The sequence below is a fragment of the Chelonia mydas genome, chromosome 11, assembly GCF_015237465.2.
Source record: "Chelonia mydas isolate rCheMyd1 chromosome 11, rCheMyd1.pri.v2, whole genome shotgun sequence".
NCBI classification, from domain to species: domain Eukaryota; kingdom Metazoa; phylum Chordata; order Testudines; family Cheloniidae; genus Chelonia; species Chelonia mydas.
Window position 1 is genome coordinate 18,587,523 of NC_051251.2, and position 19,301 is coordinate 18,606,823.

General features: G+C 41.5%; 1 protein-coding gene across 35 annotated transcripts in view; it reads left to right on the forward strand.

Moving 5' to 3' along the window:
• R3HDM1 (R3H domain containing 1) overlaps positions 1-19,301 on the forward strand; it is a 165,554-nt gene that overhangs the window by 45,610 nt on the left and 100,643 nt on the right. For all 35 annotated transcript variants that reach the window (XM_043525041.1, XM_043525042.1, XM_043525045.1 and 32 more), the window contains 2 exons: positions 14,995-15,203; positions 16,183-16,393. In XM_043525041.1, the coding sequence (XP_043380976.1) occupies positions 16,223-16,393 (171 nt within the window). In that variant the 5' untranslated portion in view covers positions 14,995-15,203; positions 16,183-16,222. The remainder of the gene's footprint in view (positions 1-14,994; positions 15,204-16,182; positions 16,394-19,301) is intronic.

Consider the following 19,301-nt stretch of genomic DNA (forward strand, 5'->3'; position numbering starts at 1 on the left):
CCTTGGTTGACTCACCAAAAGAGGCTTACAAGAAGTGGAAGATTGGACAAATGACCAGGGGTGAGTATATAAATAGTGCTCGGGCATGTAGGAATGGAATCGGGAAGGCTAAATCACACCTGGAGTTGCAGCTAGCGAGGGATGTTAAGAGTAACAAGAAGGGTTTCTTCAGATATGTTGGCAATAAGAAGAAAGCTAAGGAAAGTGTGGGCCCCTTACTAAATGAGGGAGGCAACCTAGTGACAGAGGATGTGGAAAAAGCTAACGTACTCAATGCTTTTTTTTGCCTCTGTCTTCACAAACAAGGTCAGCTCCCAGACTGCTGCACTGGGCAGCACAGCATGGGGGAGGAAGTGGCCAGCCCTCTGTGAAGGAAGAAGTGGTTCAGGATTATTTAGAAAAACTGGACGTGCACAAGTCCATGGGGCCGGATGCGCTGCATCCGAGAGTGCTAAAGGAGTTGGCGGATGTGATTGCAGAGCCATTGGCCATTATCTTTGAAAACTCATGGCGATCGGGGGAAGTCCCAGAAGATTGGAAAAAGGCTAATGTAGTGCCCATCTTTAAAAAAGGGAAGAAGGATGATCCTGGGAACTACAGGTTGGTCAGCCTCACCTCAGTCCGTGGAAAAATCATGGAGCATGTCCTCAAGGAATCAATTCTGAAGCACTTAGAGGAGAGGAAAGTGATCAGGAACAGTCAGCATGGATTCACCAAGGGCAAGTCATGCCTGACTAATCTAATTGCCTTCTATGATGGGATAACTGGTTCTGTGGATGAAGGGAAAGCAGTGGACGTGTTATTCCTCGACTTTAGCAAAGCTTTTGACACGGTCTCCCACAGTATTCTTGTCAGCAAGTTAAAGAAGTACGGGCTGGATGGATGCACTACAAGGTGGATAGAAAGTTGGCTAGGTTGTCGGGCTCAACGGGTAGTGATCAATGGCTCCATGTCTAGTTGGCAGCCGGTATCTAGCGGAGTGCCCCAAGGGTCGGTCCTGGGGCCGGTTTTGTTCAATATCTTCATAAATGATCTAGAGGATGGTGTGGATTGCACCCTCAGCAAGTTTGCGGATGACACTAAACTGGGAGGAGTGGTAGATACGCTGGAGGGTAGGGATAGGATTCAGAGGGACCTAGACAAACTGGAGGATTGGGCCAAAAGAAATCTGATGAGGTTCAACAAGGACAAGTGCAGAGTCCTGCACTTAGGACGGAAGACTCCAATGCTCCGCTACAGACTAGGGACCGAATGGCTTGGCAGCAGTTCTGCAGAGAAGGACCTAGGGGTGACAGTGGACGAGAAGCTGGATATGAGTCGACAGTGTGCCCTTGTTGCCAAGAAGGCCAATGGCATTTTGGGATGTATAAGTAGGGGCATTGCCAGCAGATCGAGGGACGTGATCGTTCCCCTCTATTCGACATTGGTGAGGCCTCATCTGAAGTACTGTGTCCAGTTTTGGGCCCCACACTACAAGAAGGATGTGGAGAAATTGGAGAGTCCAGCGAAGGGCAACAAAAATGATTAGGGGACTGGAACACATGAGTTATGAGGAGAGGCTGAGGGAAATGGGATTGTTTAGTCTATGGAAGAGAAGAATGAGGGGGGATTTGATAGCTGCTTTTAACTGCCTGAAAGGTGGATCCAAAGAGGATGGATCTAGACTATTCTCAGTGATAGCAGATGACAGGACAAGGACTAATGGTCTCAAGTTGCAGTGGGAGCGGTTTAGGTTGGATATTAGGAAAAACTTTTTCACCATGAGGGTGGTGAAACACTGGAATGCGTTACCTAGGGAGGTGGTGGAATCCCCTTCCTTAAAAGTTTTTTTAAGGTCAGGCTTGACAAAGGCCTGGCTGGGATGATTTAGTTGGGATTGGTCCTGCTCTGGGCAGGGGGTTGGACTAGATGGCCTCCAGAGGTCCGTTCCAACTCTGTTATTCTATGATTCTATGACTCTAATTCCCTGTAAGCCACCCGCCCTCCCGCCTTCAATCACAGCTTGCTTGCAAAGGAAATAAAGTCACTATCGTTTAAAAAACATGTATTCTTTATTAATTGATAACTCACAAGGTAGCCTAGGTGGAGTGTGGGAGGAGGGTAGGAGGGAGGGAAAAGGCCACTTTAAAACTTGTCGAATGCCAGCCTTCTGTTGCTTGGGCTGTCCACTGGGGTGGAGTGGTTGGGTGCCCAGAGCTCCCACCCCGCGTTTTTGGGCGTCTGGGTGAGGAGGCTATGGAACTTGAGGAGGAGGGAGGGCGGTTAAACGGGCTGCAGCGGCAGTCTGTGATCTTGCTGCCATTCATGAACCTCCACCAGACGCCGGAGCATGTCCGTTTGATCCCACAGTAGCCCCAGCATTTCCTCATACCTCCTCTGATCTTCCTGCCACCACCTCTCCTCACGTTCATCGGCCACCGTCCTGTACTCTGCTATTGTGTCCCTCCACACAGCTCTGTTAGTGCCGGATGACTGCATGAGCTCAGAGAACATTTCATTGCATGTGCGTTTTTTTTCGCCGCCTTATCTGAGATAGCCTTTGGGACGGAGGAGGGAGGCTTGAAACATTTGCAGCTGCTGGAGGGAAAAAAATACATTTTACAGAACAATGGCTATACTCTTTCACGGTGAATAACACTATTCACATTACATAGAACATGTGATTTTGGTACAAGGTCGCATTTTGCATCTTATATTGAGTGCCTGCGGCTTTGGCGTTAAAGATCACACACACAGGGCTGGGCAACAGAATTCAGCTTGCAGGCAGCCACGGTAAGCCATAGTCTTGGCTTCTGCAACCTTCATAACAGCAGCCCCCTCCTTTCCCATACCAAGCAAAGCCCATTGAGTTGGCCATTTAGTGCTGCAGTTTTCCTGTTACTTTGGTTTTTGCTGTTGCACATTAACCCCCTTCCCCCATCCAATTCTCTGGGATGATCGCTTTTCCCCTCCCCCCACCGCTGGTATCAGGGAAGATCCCTGCTAGCCAGATGCAAACAGTTCAGCGCCAATTCCCCCCCCCCCCCCCCCCCCCCCCCCCCCCCCCCCCCCCACCGTGTGACTAACTGCAGGGAGGATTTCTTTTCAGCCACAGGTAAACAGCCCAGTAGGAACTGCTGCTAAATTCAACCTAAACTTGTAGTGTAGACCAGGCCTAAGTGCCTTTTCTTTCTGAAGGAATTGCATATGCTAGGTAAGTTCTCTATGTGCTGCTACTTTTCAAAAAGTCCTCCTCAAGAACTCCAGGAAAGTTTCATTAGCTGCTGAATGCGAGGAAAACTGGTCAGCTTGGATCAACTTGTCTGCACAAACATTTAGTTCACAGGAAGCAGGTGTGTAAATCTACTACCTGCTGTTCATTAAGTGTCTGTGGACCCTGCTGACAGGCACTAAAAGTTCTCTAGTGTGCTTTGACTCCTGTTCAAAGTGGGGTAGATCCAAAATGCGTTAGGAAACTTTTAGTGTGTGGCAGCAGGGTCCACACAGACACTTAGTGCACAGCAGGCTAGTGTAGGGGAGATGTATACCCTAGCTTACCACAGACTAAATATTAATGTAGACAAGCCCTCAGAGTGCTCCATTAAGCCAATGGTCCAGTCTGGGTTCCAGAGCACCTTCAGGATGGAGGAAGTCCCCACTTCTCTGCTACAGAATTGGCCAGAATCTCTCTTGCGTCCTCTTTTCTCCATCTTCTGGAGAGATCATAAGGAGTACCACTCCCGTGGTGATCAGAGACACAGAACTCCCATCGCCAGCCCCAAGCATATCTAGTATTGGAGGCAGTTCAAGGTCCAGAATAGTTCCTTCTGACTTCTTGGCACCAAGCAGTCACCATAAGAACCCCACTCAGCCTCCAGATGCTATCAATGCATTTGGTACTGGTGACCAAGGATAGAAGCATCTGCACTGTCAGTATGGGAGCACAAGCATTTTCCAGACCCTTCCATACCAATTTTGCAATTCCTAGGCACCAGGGGTTTCAGTCAGAGGGAGACGACATCCCTTCAAAGAGGCTAAAACCTCTCCACTACTGACTGCACTTCCAGAGCAAGAGACCTCTCACCACAAGCCTCTGCTTTAACCACTCAATTTATAGTAGAAGGAGTCTTAATGATATTGGATCTACCCAAGCCTCCATTACTGCCTTCTGTGAAGAAGTTGTTGGTCCCAGTGCCATTGCCCGTCCCAGTGCCATTGTCTGCCCCATTACAGATTCATGACCTCCCTGGCCATCTAAGAGACCAGCTCCTCTGAAGCATATTATTTCTCTTTCTTGGCTTTGGAGAACCTGGGAGAGAACGGAGTTACCTGTCTTGAATACCTATGAACCTGGCTCCTTGGAGAGGAGTTTCAGAGACTGTTCACGTGGAATCAGGGACATCTGGTCAACTCATGCATTCATGGTGCCTACCTCCAAGAAAATGGACACGCACTATTAAGTTTATTTCAAGGGCTCTGTCATAAATATAAAGGGAAGGGTAAACCCCTTTAAAATCCCTCCTGGCCAGAGGAAAAATCCTCTCACCTGTAAAGGGTTAAGAAGCTAAAGGTAACCTTGCTGGCACCTGACCAAAATGACCAGTGAGGAGACAAGATACTTTCAAAAGCTGGGAGGAGGGAGAGAAACAAAGGGTCTGTGTCTGTCGGTATGCTGCTTTTGCCGGGGATAGAACAGGAATGGAGTCTTAGAACTTTTAGTAAGTCATCTAGCTAGGTATGCGTTAGATTATGATTTCTTTAAATGGCTGAGAAAAGAACTGTGCTGAATAGAATGACTATTTCTGTCTGTGTGTCTTTTTTGTAACTTAAGGTTTTGCCTAGAGGGATTCTCTGTTTTGAATCTAATTACCCTGTAAGGTATCTACCATCCTGATTTTACAGGGGTGATCTTTTTACTTCTATTTCTATTAAAAGTCTTCTTGTAAGAAAACTGAATGCGTTTTTCGTTGTTCTCAGATCCAAGGGTTTGGGTCTGTGGTCACCTATGCAAATTGGTGAGGATTTTTACCAAACCTTTCCCAGGAAGTGGGGTCCAAGGGTTGGGAGGATTTTGGGGGGAAAGACGTGTCCAAACTACGTTTCCCAGTAAACCCAGTTAGAGTTTGGTGGTGGCAGTGGATATTCCAAGGACAAAGGATAAAATTAATTTGTACCTTGGGGAAGTTTTAACCTAAGCTGGTAAAAGTACGCTTAGGAGGTTTTCATGCACGTCCCCACATCTGTACCCTATAGTTCAGAGTGGGGGAGGAACCTTGACAGGCTCCTTGGTCATGGTTTTTGTCCAAGAGGTCTAAGCGATAGAGATCACCAATGCGACATATGCATTGTGGGGAGTTCACTGGGCTGCCTTTGGATTTAGGGCCTCTGAGTCTCTTTCCCCCTTGCTCAAGGCAAATCTTCACATAAATGTTCTGGAATTGAACCATTTGATTGGCATGCATAGCTTTCTTCTCAGTTCTTCATGGCACCACATGGACAACATCATAGTATTGTACTATATCAGCAAGCAGGGAAGTGCTCACTCCTCATCTTTCCCAGGAGGCAGTCCAACTTTGGAAATGGTGCATCAGTCACCACGCAGTCCAGTTGCTCTCACCTTCTTGGCCTGCAAAACACCTTCATTGACTGTCTGAGTCGACAATACTTGAACAATCATGAACGGTTATTCCAAAAGTCATCTTTTATAGGGGGTGCTCCCAAGATTAGACCTGTTTGCCTCCAACCACAATAAGAAGTGCATACTCCGGAAAGGGAACAAGTCCCTGCTCCCTGTATGGATGCTTTTCTGATCCTATAATGGGGGTTCATGTATGTCTACCCTCCAATTCCCTTGATACTGGGAGTCCTCAGACAGGCCACAGACCTAATGATGATGATCCCAGCATGTCTCAGGCAGTTTTGGTATTCTGACCTCATGAATTTGTCAACACTGCCCCATATCAAACTTCTGATGCCCCAATATGATTATGCAGTTGAAGGGATAAGTCCTACTTCCAGATCTAGTAACCTTCCATTGCATGGCCTGGAGCCTGTCTGTCTGGCTGACTGACAGACAGATCCTGCCCCTTAGCAGTTCAAAGCATCCTAGCTTGTAGCAGAAAGGACTCCACCAAATTTACTTGTGCTGCTAAATGGAAGAGGTTCTCTATCTCCTTTGGAAGAGCCACTGGCTGCTATCCTGGACTATCTGCTTGCCTTAGAGCAGTGGTTCCCAAACTTTATTTCATGCTGTACCCCCCTTTGGGCTACCCTCTGTTGTGGCCCAGAAGGGCTTGAAAGGTGAGGTGTCTTAACATTTTGAGTGGCTAACATGAGTCGGATACTGCCCTGGTAGAATGGGAGGCCAAGGGGTTGGGTCCTGCCCTAGAGGAGTGGGTCAGGTGCTGTCCTGCAGTAAAGGTCCAGAGGCAGGGAGTTGTAGAGTAAGCCTACCCTGCTCTCACTCTGCATTGGCATCTCCTGCAGCTCCTGTGCCATATTGCTGGTCAGCTGTTGCTTGGCTCCCCGCTCTGGGTTTTTTGACCTGCCCCGTGGTGCATATGGTCATGTCAGTGCTGTTCAAGTTTGGGGTGGCCTCCCTGTAGCTCAGCATTACTCCTTGCTAAAGGGTTCCAGATCTGTTGCCTCGTTTGATAGAGCTGTCCTGCAGTCCTTGTTTCAATAGACTGATTGTACCCATCTCCAGGACACGAGTTACTACTTTTGAGCCATCAGAAGTGGAAGTTGAAGAAAGAGTGGGTACTTTACCCTGCAGTAACTGCAGACAAGACAGCTTGAAAAACCACAGTTACTGTAGGGTAAATAGAAAAGGAGTACTTGTGGCACCTTAGAGACTAACCAATTTATTTGAGCATAAGCTTTCGTGAGCTACAGCTCACTTCATCGGATGCATTCAGTGGAAAATACAGTGGGGAGATTTATACACATAGAGAACATGAAACAATGGGTGTTACCATACACACTGTAACCAGAGTGATCACTTAAGGTGAGCTATTACCAGCAGGGGCTGGGGGGGGAGGGGAACCTTTTGTAATGATAATCAAGGTGGGCCATTTCCAGCAGTTGACAAGAACATCTGAGGAACAGTGGGGGGTGAGGGGGGGGGCAGGAGGGGGGGATAAACATGAGGAAATAGTTTTACTTTGTGTAATGAATTTACTTTGTGTAGGGTAAGTGAACATTCTTTCTCAATCCAATCAATAGTAGTGCAAGAAGTTTGTGCAAATATGCTTTGCAGCCATGAAGGAGTCCAGACTGAACTACCTTTGCCCCTCAGTCACATTGGCAAATTCTTGATTGGCTGAACAGCTCCAGATAATAACCTCTAGCTCACGCTTGCTTACTGCTTTCACTCAGACTCAGACCCAAGTATATCAAATTATGGTGAGTTTTTGTTCTACTTTGTTGGAAAGATCAATGAATTCAAGACTTTCTGGCTGGAAATTGGACAGCGATGGATGATCACATTCCTTGATGGATTTTGGGGATTTTTAAAAATATACTCGATTATCTGGTGGTGGTTTTCTCCCTGATGTGAGGTGTAGATAAAATAGTGCTGCTTACTAGTACCGTTCATAAGTACATAAAGACCTAAGACTAACCAGAATCATCGTCCTGGGACTCTAATTCCTTAACCAAGAGAGAAGGAAAACTTACATATCAGTCCAAAGAGAGGTTGGAGGCTCTCACCTATCAAGACCTTATGGTAAACTAAGCCATTTCTGTCCAGCTGGATTTGTTAAAATTCTCTCTAGATGTCTTAGGCAATAAGACTTTTATAATGTACATAGTGTAATACATCCTAGTCTTAATTCATTTGAGAAAAATAGTAGTAATAATGCAGTATTTTATGATTCACCATTATCCAGTAGAACCTCAGAGTTACAAACACCAGAGTTATGAATTGACCAGTCAACCACACACTGCACTTGGAACTGGAAGTATACAATCAGGCAGCATCAGGAACCACCTCCCCCTCTCAAAAAAAAAAGTGCAAATACAATACGTATTGTGTTAAATATAAACTACTAAAATAGTAAAGGGAAAGTTTAAAGAAGTTTGACAAGGTAGGGAAACTGTTTCTGGGCTTGTTTCATTTAAATTAAGATGGTTAAAAGCGGCATTTTTGTTCTGCATAGTAAAGTTCCAAAGCTGTATTAAGTCAATGTTCAGCTGTAAACTTCTGAACATTTTGTTCAGAGTTACGAACAACCTCCATTCCTGAGGTGCTCATAAATCTGAGGTTCTACTGTATGTGTCTTTGAAATGTATATTCATAAATATTAAACTGTAGTTATCAAATAAAAATAGCTTCTAATATTAATGCAGTGTATAGTGATTTAAGCTATCCTGGGTTATATTGAACTTTTGAAAAGAATATATTTGTGTAATTAGTAGTAGAGGTAAAAAGATCAAAATTCATCCTGGATGTAAATCTTTTGAAGTCACTGGGGTACAACATGGATAAATTTGCACAAAGCCTTCCAGTTGATATAAACCTGTAAGAATTTTACATATAACTTTTTTTTTTTTTTTTGCATCTACATGCCCATGACTAAAGGATTTATCTAAGAAATCCTCTAAGCTGACTGTATTAATTTTAATGTTTACATGTTCTTAAAGTTATAGTTTATTATAGGGTCCAGACTAATGCTCTCTCGTCTCAATTGCTATACTCATTCTTGCCTCAAAAAATCTGAAATATGAGCACATCTGTAGAGTCCATGTCCACAAAGCTCTTTCTACGTGCCAACACTTTGGAAAAGGAAGGAGATGAATTTGCATAATGCTGGGATATTGTATTAACTTTTTCTAACTGCATTGGGCAGTGTGGCATATTCTTTCAAATGAAGCAGTATAGGTGAGATCAAACAATCATGTTGAAGTATTTTATATACACAAGCTGGATGATGATTCAAAGAAACTTGGAACACATGGCCTGCTAATATTGAGCTAAACAGAACTGGCTGCATCCTGCATCATGGGGTTAATTTCAGAACAATTGTAGAATAACCCACATATTAGGAACAATGGGGAAGTAAAGTAAAAGAGGGAGAACAAAAAAATGTTAGTGTCCTAGACGCTGACTCATAATGTATAGATTTGTCCTTGATTTGCAAATCAGCAGGCAAAAGCTATCCTAGTCAGGGTGCAGTAGAGTTTTGGTGCCCTCTGCTGGACTACTCATGCCACAGCTCTAGTTTCTTCTCTGCTGTTCCACATGGGGTAATGGCAGCAGCTTCTACTCTTGCACGGATCCTCCTGTTTTTGAGGGCTTGTCTACACTGGCACTTTACAGCACTGCAACTTTCTTGCTCAGAGGTATGAAAAAACACCCTCCTGAGCACTGCACGTTTCAGTGCTGTAAAGTGTAGACAGTGCACCAGCGCTGGGAGCTATTACCCTTGTGGAGGTGTTTTGTTTTTTGTTTTTTGAGCGCTGGGAAGAGCTCCCAGCGCTATGTGGTGAATACACAAGCCACGTTAAAGCACTGCTTTGGCAGCGCTTTAACATTGTCAGTGAAGATGTGCCCTTAGAAAAGCTGCTCAGAAGGGGGTCCAAGCATCTGAAATACAGGGTCCCTGTGCTTCCTATCATAGTAGCACCTATCGATTCTGCCTGCTTTAGGATCCCTCCATAGGCTAAAAATACAGGCAGCTTTGCTTCAGAAGTGCTAGTGTGCATCTTGACAGGGATTTTCAATCATTCTGTGTTAACTCGATTGACCCATTACTATGGAAAAATACACCCTTTGACTATCAAAACAGGGCCATAGTCTTACCCTCCTAAGCTGGCAGTGCTCTCCTTTTAGCCTCTATCTACGAAGGACTGAATCCTAAAAGTTGTTTTCTTGCAGCCATCAAGTCTGTCCAGGTTGGGTGAAATGCTTCTCTGTTAATGTTCATTCTGTCTTCCATTAGTACAAGGTGTGTCTAAGGAATTTCCTCTCTTAGCCAGTTCTTTTCGCTTTCCCTTCACATTAAAAAAATGTATCTACTAGTTCTCAAGAACCCTAAGGAAAGATACTCACATTTTTAGATGTATATATGATCTTTAAATTTTCTGGAATGAATGACAGAGAGAAAACTTAGAATGGCTCTTGTGGCAAGTCTTAAACAGATAAATCCTCAAAGGTCCTTTCTCTGAGAGGCTTTGTCTTTACTCAGATGTCGTTTTAACATACCCAAACTAGTTGAGGTAAACCTATGAACAACCCACAGGCATTGGCTAATCTCTGTCCCATTCCTCTCTCCCATCCCAATCCCCTCCTCCTCCTGCAAAAAAATGCGGGGGGAGGAGATTTTCTTACAAGCACTGGGAAGGATGGCTCTGAGGATTTGCCTGAACAGACACATTTATGAAAGGAGGGAAGATTAAGCTACAGAAAACTAAGACCACTTTACTTCTGAATGACTGCGTCAACGTGGATGTTTAGTTAATTTGTCTTAATTCACAATGTAGGGAAGCTCTGGTAGCTGTGTCTCGATTCCATTTTGAATCCACTGTAGGTTAAGAGCTTGACTCTTCTGCACAGAGTAAATAAAACGGGTATATGGAAGAGCTGGGGTGGGGAGAATAGAAGCAGCATTAATGAGCATTTCTAAATATATATTCACTGTGGTAGGTACTTGATTGGCTATCTAGTTTTCAAAAACAATGATCTGCTTTAAAAGTACTTAACATGGGGCAATATGTCTTGGAGTCCTGACTATGTAAAGTACATGGATCGTAGTGGCTTAATATGTACATATCACCTCGGACTGCATATCTCATCAAATTTCATAAACTAAGTGTGATCAGATTTGGTCATGCCTGCGTGTAATCCTTGGTTCTGCAGCTTGTTGTGCTGTTGATTCAATTCATTGTGCTCCTCCCTCTGAGGAAATGCTTCAGTTGTAACATTAGGGGGCATTGTGCTGTCTTTCAGATGATATGTAAAACCAAGTTCCTGACCACTGGTGATAAATAAAAATCTGTTAGCACTTTTTGTGAGAGAGAGGATGTTAATTGCAGTGCCTCGGAGATTTATTTCTATCTCCATAGTTTCTATTGGTACAGTGTTTTTCATTTCTTATACTAAAGTACCATGATGTGTTGCTATGTATTGTTTAAGAGCTGTTGCCTTCTAGACCAAACTTTGGCTGCACTTGTAATGGGTAAAAAGAGTCCAGTGTATGTAAGTGTATATGATAAGTATAAGAAGGTATTATTTATTTGATTATTTATTAAGATGTGGAATTAGAAGGATGCAAGGAGCTGTCTAACAGGATAAATCTACTAGGCCCACAACCTTTGCTTCCTTTTATTATAACCCCACTTATCTTCTTATTTATATGTCTTCCTTAAAAATATGGTGTGGATTTTTTTCCCCATAGTATTATGAAAAGTCAATATATTCTTCAGGTGCTCCCTTTCCATTGCATTAGGGTACATTTTATTTTTTTGTGATGGTGTTAGATCTACACAGTTTTTTGTGTTTTTTGTTTTGTTTTTCAGAACACGGATAATAGTGTACCATAACATAACTTTTCATCATAGGTTATGAAACCACCAACATTTGCTTTGTACATCTTGAAATATGTTTCATTGTCTAATTCCCTGATGTTGCAAGATGCTAAATGCGACCTCATCCTATTGTGCCATGGGTGCTCAATGTCTAACTAAATGTATTCAGCCTCTTGCAGGATTTGGCCCTCAGCATGGAATGACTCTTAAATCACATGATTCCAAAGATAATTCTCTAACCGTTTTTTCAATTCTTTTGAATAAATTTGTATTTATAACTATTCAACAAACTTGTCTACTGTTTCTCATGACAGAGCCAGATTTACCTCCATCTAACACAAACCTGATATCCTCATTTTCTTAAATAACTGATTTTTTTTAAAATACACTTATTATCACATGCTTATGGCATCAGACCGTTGAATCATTCAGCTGAATTGTTGAGATGATTCAACTGAATTGTTGAGATGATTATCTTTTCATTATTTGAATGCTTCCTTCTCTATCATGTTTGTGGATTATATTTTGATTTGATGCTGGAGGTTTCGTTGTACTTACTATTTCAAATTTAAAAACTGCTGTTTTTCTTGATGAGAACTTCTAGAAAGAGAGATGATGACAGAGCAACAGTTCTCTAGGATTTGTAAATACTGGCCAGAGTTGAATTGCTTTGTATTGAACAAAACAACGTCTCTTGTAGCCAAAATACAAGGTGGGTGAGGTCATATATTTTATTGACCCAACTTCTGTTGATGAAAGAGACAAGCTTTTGAGCTCCACAGAGCTCTTCTTCAGATCTGGGAAAGGTGCTCAGTGTATTGCAGCTAAATAAAGGTGGAACAGATTGTTAAGCATAAGGAGTTAACATATGTTACAAGAGACCATTCAAGATGAAGTGCATAATTCACCTATGCAGTCATAAGACAAAAAAGGGGGTTTAGTGGGTTTACAGATTGTTGTAGAGAGACATAAAACCGGTGTCTCTATTGAGTCTGATTTTTAGTGCCTAGTAGAGTTATGAATTTAATCTCACAGGCTCGTTCTCTGAAGGGGGGTTATGCAGGTTTCCTTTGAGGACGAGGACTGAGGTCAGATATGGAATAAATGTTTTTTGTGAAACAAGTTCACCCACAGGTGATAGGGTGTTTTTGTTTTTTATCATGTTTGTGTGAATTAATTCGAGAGTTCAGTGGTTGTCTGATTTCACTCACAGATGGTTGTTGGGTCATTTAATGCACTGGTTGATGTATACCCCATGTTGTGATGAGCAGGATAGGACGCATGGATCCTGAAAGATGTATGGTGGAGGAGTATTGATTGTCGTAGCAGTGGACATATGTCTGCAGGTTTTGCGTCTGTTCGGCAGAGTCTGGTGCCGCTTTGAGTTGATATATCCTGGTCTGTGGAAAGCTTGCTTCTATTGGTGGTGGGGTGTTTTGAAGGCCAGAAGAAGGTGTTCGGGAAAGATTTTTGAGGCTATGGTCCCCATTAAGTATGGGTTGTAATTGTCTGATAAGCTGTTTGAGTTCCAGTGTGGGCTGGTAAGTGACAACTTGGGAGTATGTTGGGGTTTTGTGTTTTTTGTGTTTTGTTCCTGTATTGAAGCAGGTTGTCTCAGAATATTTGGGTGGCCCAACCCATAATGTGATCTACTTTTCTGGTGGAGTGTCCTTGTTTGGTGAAGGCAGTTTTAAGTGTATATCCCAGATTTTCTCCTCGGAGCATGTTCTATGGTGTCTGAATGCCTGACTGTAAAATTTCTTGGCGCGTTTTGGGGTGATAGATGCATCTGTGGAGGAAAGTGTGGTGATCAGGATGGATGAAAATCAATGATTTCAAAAAAATAAAAAATCAGGTTTTTTTTCTCAAAGCATTTTGTCAAAAAAAAAATCAGATTTAAATAAAGTCTGGAGATAAATGTGAGAAGTGAGGGACATTTGCTCGTTTTTTGTTAAAATACGTTTCCTGTTGAAGAAAAAAATCCAGAATAATTAACGTTGTTGTTTTAGTGTAAATAAATTTAAATGTCTGTCTGGTGGTGGTGTCCTCCTAATACAGCATATTAAGAAAATCCTCAAAATATTAATGATAGTTCACCTCCCAATGACTTCATAAATATCTGCTTCAATTACCTTTTGGTAAATGAAATAACCAAACAATCATTCATTTTCTGATATAGCTGTAAAATTAATCTGACAAGTTTTCAAAATAAATCACTGTTTAAAAATGTATAGTGTTGTACCTTCTAAAAATGAAACCTACATCTATCTAGGAGTTGTGAAGAATGTGTATTAAGGTTATAACAACCAATAAGAATGCACTTTTATGTAGAAAACCATGATTAAATCGAGTCTTCGTGACTAATGATTTAAATCAAATCAACTCTGGGAGTGGGTTTCTTGTATATACAGTAGTTGTCTGTACAGTTCTATTGTTGAAACTGATTGTGGTGTCTGGGAAGTTGCTGCTTATGTGGGAGTGTTCTAGAGAAAGTTTGATGGTCGATGAGGGAGTTTTTGGTCCTCTATCTAGAGGATGAAAGTATCATTGATATATGTCAGGTATATCATTGAGTTTGTGGCACATTTTTCCAAATGTGGCTTATGAAAAGGTTGATAAATCAGGGAGCCATACTAGTACCCATGGCTGTTCCCATAGTATGGACAAAGTGTGTGTTGTTGAATGTAAAGTTGTTAAGGGTGAGGATGAAATGGATGAGTTTGGTGATATGTTTGTGGGAGATATTTGAGTGTTGTCCATTGTCTTGTTTTACGGTAGATATTTGTGGTAAATGTTTGAGGCAGGCAGTGATGCCATCTTTGTGAGGGACACTGATGTGTAGGGAGATGATGTACATGGGGGCAAAGATGGCATTCTGTGGGAGGAAGTGAGTTGTGTCCTGGAGGAAACTGGCTTGAGTGGTTATAGGATGGCTTTTAGAGTCCTGATATTCCTTCAGTAAGAGTGTTATGGTGAAATATGATGTCTGCCTGCGTTCACTTGTTTGTGTATCTTGGGAAGCATGTAGAAGGTACCTGAGGTGGATCTGTGGGGGATGATGTGGCCTTGTAATATGAATTGCGTATGGTGCTTTTACAGGAATAATCCTGCCAAGAGTTGTATGAGTTTCAACTGCCAGTAACTATTTATTTATTTTTTTTCCAAGTTTTATATTTATATTTGAAAGAATTCTTTATTACAGCCCAATTCCAGAAAAATAGCTATGTGGCATAGGGACATTACTTTGTCCTGATGTAACTAGGCATACTGATATGTTTATTGTAACTACTTATTAATTTGTACTTTGGGAATTGCTTACAAATTGGTAAAAAACATTACAGCTTCTTCCAGTTTAAATAAGTAGAACAAAAATGACAAAATTGAATGGAAATGGAAAAATGCTAACTTTGTTTGGTTTTTAGTTTTACAAGAAATATTCCAGATTTTCATTAATGGAAGTTATCAATGGAACTGTTTTTACTGTTTTAGGCATCTAAAAGGGATGGTATTCTTGATCCAAGACAGTATAGTTCAGTCCAGGATTCTACACTGGTGACAAGGACATGGGACTCCTCCTGCCATATTCCAGATGGTTCATTACAACTGACATCTTGGTTGATGACTGTGAAAAGGACCGTTGGATTATTTTATTGTATTTTTGTGGGAGACCACAATTCCAAATCTGTAGGATACATCAGGTAATAAGGAACAAGTATTGGATGTGACTGACATAAACTGTGCTCTAGATTTTTCTATTTTTAATTAAAATCCCTCAAATGTAAAAATAAAATCAAAGTTCATTCTACCTAGGGTGATTGTGTGTGGGGAGGGTGTTTGGGTTTTTTTGGGGGGGGCGGGTTGTGGGCGGGGGGTGTGGGGGTTGGTTGTTTTGTATGAAGTGTAGATTTATTGTTTTCATACATTCCTGACAACTGGCAGTGCAAGAAGTTGTGACTCGGGCAGGATGGTGACTTCAGATATTTATTTGAACTATGGAATGTTTATATTATTCTTGTACATCATCATCTAATGTACTGTTTCTCCACCATTGTAATCATCAATGCTGTCTCTCTTTCTGGTAATTAAGACATTTGCAGTGACCAGTTTCATTACCTTTGACATGTAACGTCATATCTACAATTGTTCTTGTCGACTGTAGTTGACTGGGAAACAGACAATACGGAAGTTTTCATTCAGTTTGTGAATCTTGCACGGTAGTTCATTTTGTTGGCTTACTGACCCACCAGACCAGTTCCCTATAGTTTTTCAAATCAACATTCTGCCTTTGAATTAGAGGAACTTCAATTTCTTATATTAGAACTGAAACCTGGTGGTGTATATGAAAACGCTGATGTATAAGATATATACAGGGAGTTAGTCAAGGGTCTACCATGATATACTAGAATAAACTTTTAGTTCATGCCTTTTTTTCTTTTGTAATGTGCACCTGTAGCATAAGCATCTGGATTAAGGTGATAGAACTAAAATGAATGCTCGTTCATGATGACCCAAGACGTGAGCGGGAAAAAAATAAATTGGTGGGGAAAATGTCCTTTTGGTGGCAAAGTCTGTTGAAAGTACTGTGTGTGTGTGTGTGTGTGTGTAAATCTTCTTGAATTAGTAAAAATTTCAGCTCTATAGAGTAAATATACATACTTTTTCTTTTTCCTCTTAAAGGTTCCTTATTTCCTGTAGAATTTTAAAGTAACCTTCTCTAATGAGGATGTCTGATACTGTTACTCTAAAGGATGAAACTGATACAATGAATGGTTCAGAGGCAGAATTTAAAGACACAACCCCAGTCGAAAACATTATAAAATCAAGAAGCCATGAGCAGATTCAAGTAGAAAACGATGAAAGTTGTACAGACAACACAAATGATATGCCGGTAAGAAGTCTCTCTCCTTATTTTTCATCAGTATATTATGGTAAACACAGTTCTTTCTCTTTCTCTGCCACTACGTCTTGTGATTGACTAGGAAATATGTAATAAGTAAAGGCCAAGCAACCTTCATCAGTTTTGGTGAATCTGGAGGATAAAATCTCCTTTACTACCCCCACACCCTCCTATTTCTATCAATACGCATGCTTAATAGCTATTTTTGAATAGGCTAGAGGCAAACTGCGAGTTTCTCACTGGAGGAAAAACACCCTAGCCTTTTATCTGTAGTAGTATTTCCTTTTGAGCTCATTTGAACTTGTTGCAGGAAGTTGAGTTTTCCATGTTGTAGAGGGACGAGGCAACATCTTTATTTTGTTTTTATTTTCCCCATTGTCAGTATAGACATTATTAAGTTGAGCATTTACTTTGTAGTGAAGTTACCATTGATGTTTGTTCCTTTTTAAGCTGTTTCCCAGGTATTTTGATTCACAGTTGTAGTGCTAAAAGTTGTGAATAGGTCCTGGCATTCAGTTTTATTTAGGCTGAGAAAATACATGTTTTTAAAAACTCCATAATTTAACAAATCAAAAATCTTCTCATGAAGATTATTCTGGGTGAAGGAAGCTCTGGTGTCTGGTTCAACTGTGCAACGTGCTCACAGGCCCTGTACAAGACTATAGTAATAATGCTGTGACACACTTTAATTTGAGTTTAATATCAATTTAGCTTCATCAAGACTGAATCCAGGGTTGGGGCATGGAGGTAGCAAGAAAAAATAACGTTTTAAAAAACCAAACAAACTGGATACCCTTCATCTCCCATGTAGAACATGAGTAATATAAGCCACTACTAGTAAATTGGCCCAACACTAGCCAAACAAATTGCTAGCTGCTATCATTGCTATGCTGGTTTGCCTAATCAGATATCCAATGGGGATCTGAGAGAAATAAATCTCTCTCTTTTAAAAATAAACAAAATTAAACACGCAGGCAGTAGAGTGAATGGTAAATATTCCTTTCTTACCACAGCATACTTTTAGTCTTGAGAAGTGGTGTTTGAAATTCAAATGATAGGTAAAATATCTCAAAACAAGCTGCTCTGCATGTTCAGGTCCTAGTCTAGGCAAATGAAAAGCCACATGTCCCCTCATGTGCCAAAGACAATCTATTTGTATTTCTGTAGTCCCTAGAAGCCTTGTCATGGACTTAGGCTGGAGACTTAGTACCTGTCGTACTAGGTAGTATACAAATGCACAGCAAAAAGTCCTGCTCCATACAACATTACAGCCTTGCTAGTTAATGTTCAATATTGATATTAAGTGTAGTGTCCACAGACGACAATCACAATCAGGGTTTCGTGGTGCTAGGTACTGAACAGTTGTATTCAAAGAAATGGTCACTGTCCTGAAGAGCTTACATTCTAAAATGATAGGAGGTGAGAGGCAACATATATATTTACTGTACATTCAAGTGCAGATGAAGACTAACCAGAGAAATTATTTGGTGAGAGAGTCCACTGAGACATACTCTGAGTTTTGCAAAGTAGTTTTTAGTCAAATGTTGATTAGAAATAGGTTCACTTTTTAGTTCTCTTATTTTGTTTAGCAAATACAGAGCTTCAGAGCTTTTTCTAGATAACACCTGTAAAAGAATTTCTCTCCTAAATTAGGATTCAGAGTAGCAGCCGTGTTAGTCTGTATTGGCTAAAAGAAAAGAAGTACTTGTGGCACCTTAGAGACTAACATTTATTTGAGCATAAGCTTTCGTGAGCTTATTTTCAAATAAATTTGTTAGTCTCTAAGGTGCCACAAGTACTCCTTTTCTTTCTCCTAAGTTAGGTTCATTTTACACACTCCAGCAGCAGCTTGACAAAATTAAATCCCTTTGGCTAGGTTTCCAGACCTGAAAAGCTCTGGAAGGTGTGGCTTTCATGTCCAATCAGTTAGTTGGTGCTACTGCTCCTGTGCTGGACAGCACAGAAAGCAACTCTTCATGAGGAATATACTACTGCTGGTGAAAGTCAGTCCTCTCACAGCATCACACTTGCTCCCTTGAAAACTTCTTCCACAACTCCCATCAACCACCCATTATTAGGTAAAGTAGCCAGAATATTATTGCATGAAGAATAGTGATTACTTTAATGCACTCTCTACACTCACTTTTCTTTGCTCCCTTCCTTCCCTAATGTAGTGAAATTGACTCTTCCCAATTCTAGAAGCCAGTGGTGACATTTTGAAACTAAATATCCATGACAGTAGGGATCCCAATACCAGAACATGTGAGTTGCAGTGTGACAACTAATTTATTTGCACTTCAAGCACAATTTGAATAAGAAAAGTGACTCATCAGTCTCCTCAAGAGTGCCTGAATTGTGTTGCCTGTCTTCTCAAGTAGTGTATGAATAAATTAATCAAATGCAGTGAAAATCACTGGAGAAGACCGTTTTGGATCCATTGCTACATTGTTTGTTTGTTTTTACTGTTGGTCATTTGCTGCCCTTATCCCTCCATACCCTTTGCCTTCAACTGCTCCTGCAACTCTCCCAAAGCTTTCAGGCTGCTTGGATGCAGCTGAACTGCTGTAAGAGAGTTCTCCTGTCGACTTTAATTAATCCACTCGCACTGATCAGCAGTAACTATGTAGATGGGAGAAGCTCCCCCCCTTCCCCCCCCACATAGCGCTGTCCATACCTGCGCTTAGGTCAGTGTAACTTATTTCAGAGTAACAGCCGTGTTAGTCTGCATTTGCAAAAAGAAAAGGAGTACTTGTGGCACCTTAGAGACTAACCAATTTATCTGAGCATAAGTTTTCGTGAGCTACAGCTCACTTCCTCGGATACATACGATGAAGTGAGCTGTAGCTCACGAAAACTTATGCTCAAATAAATTGGTTAGTCTCTAAGGTGCCACAAGTAC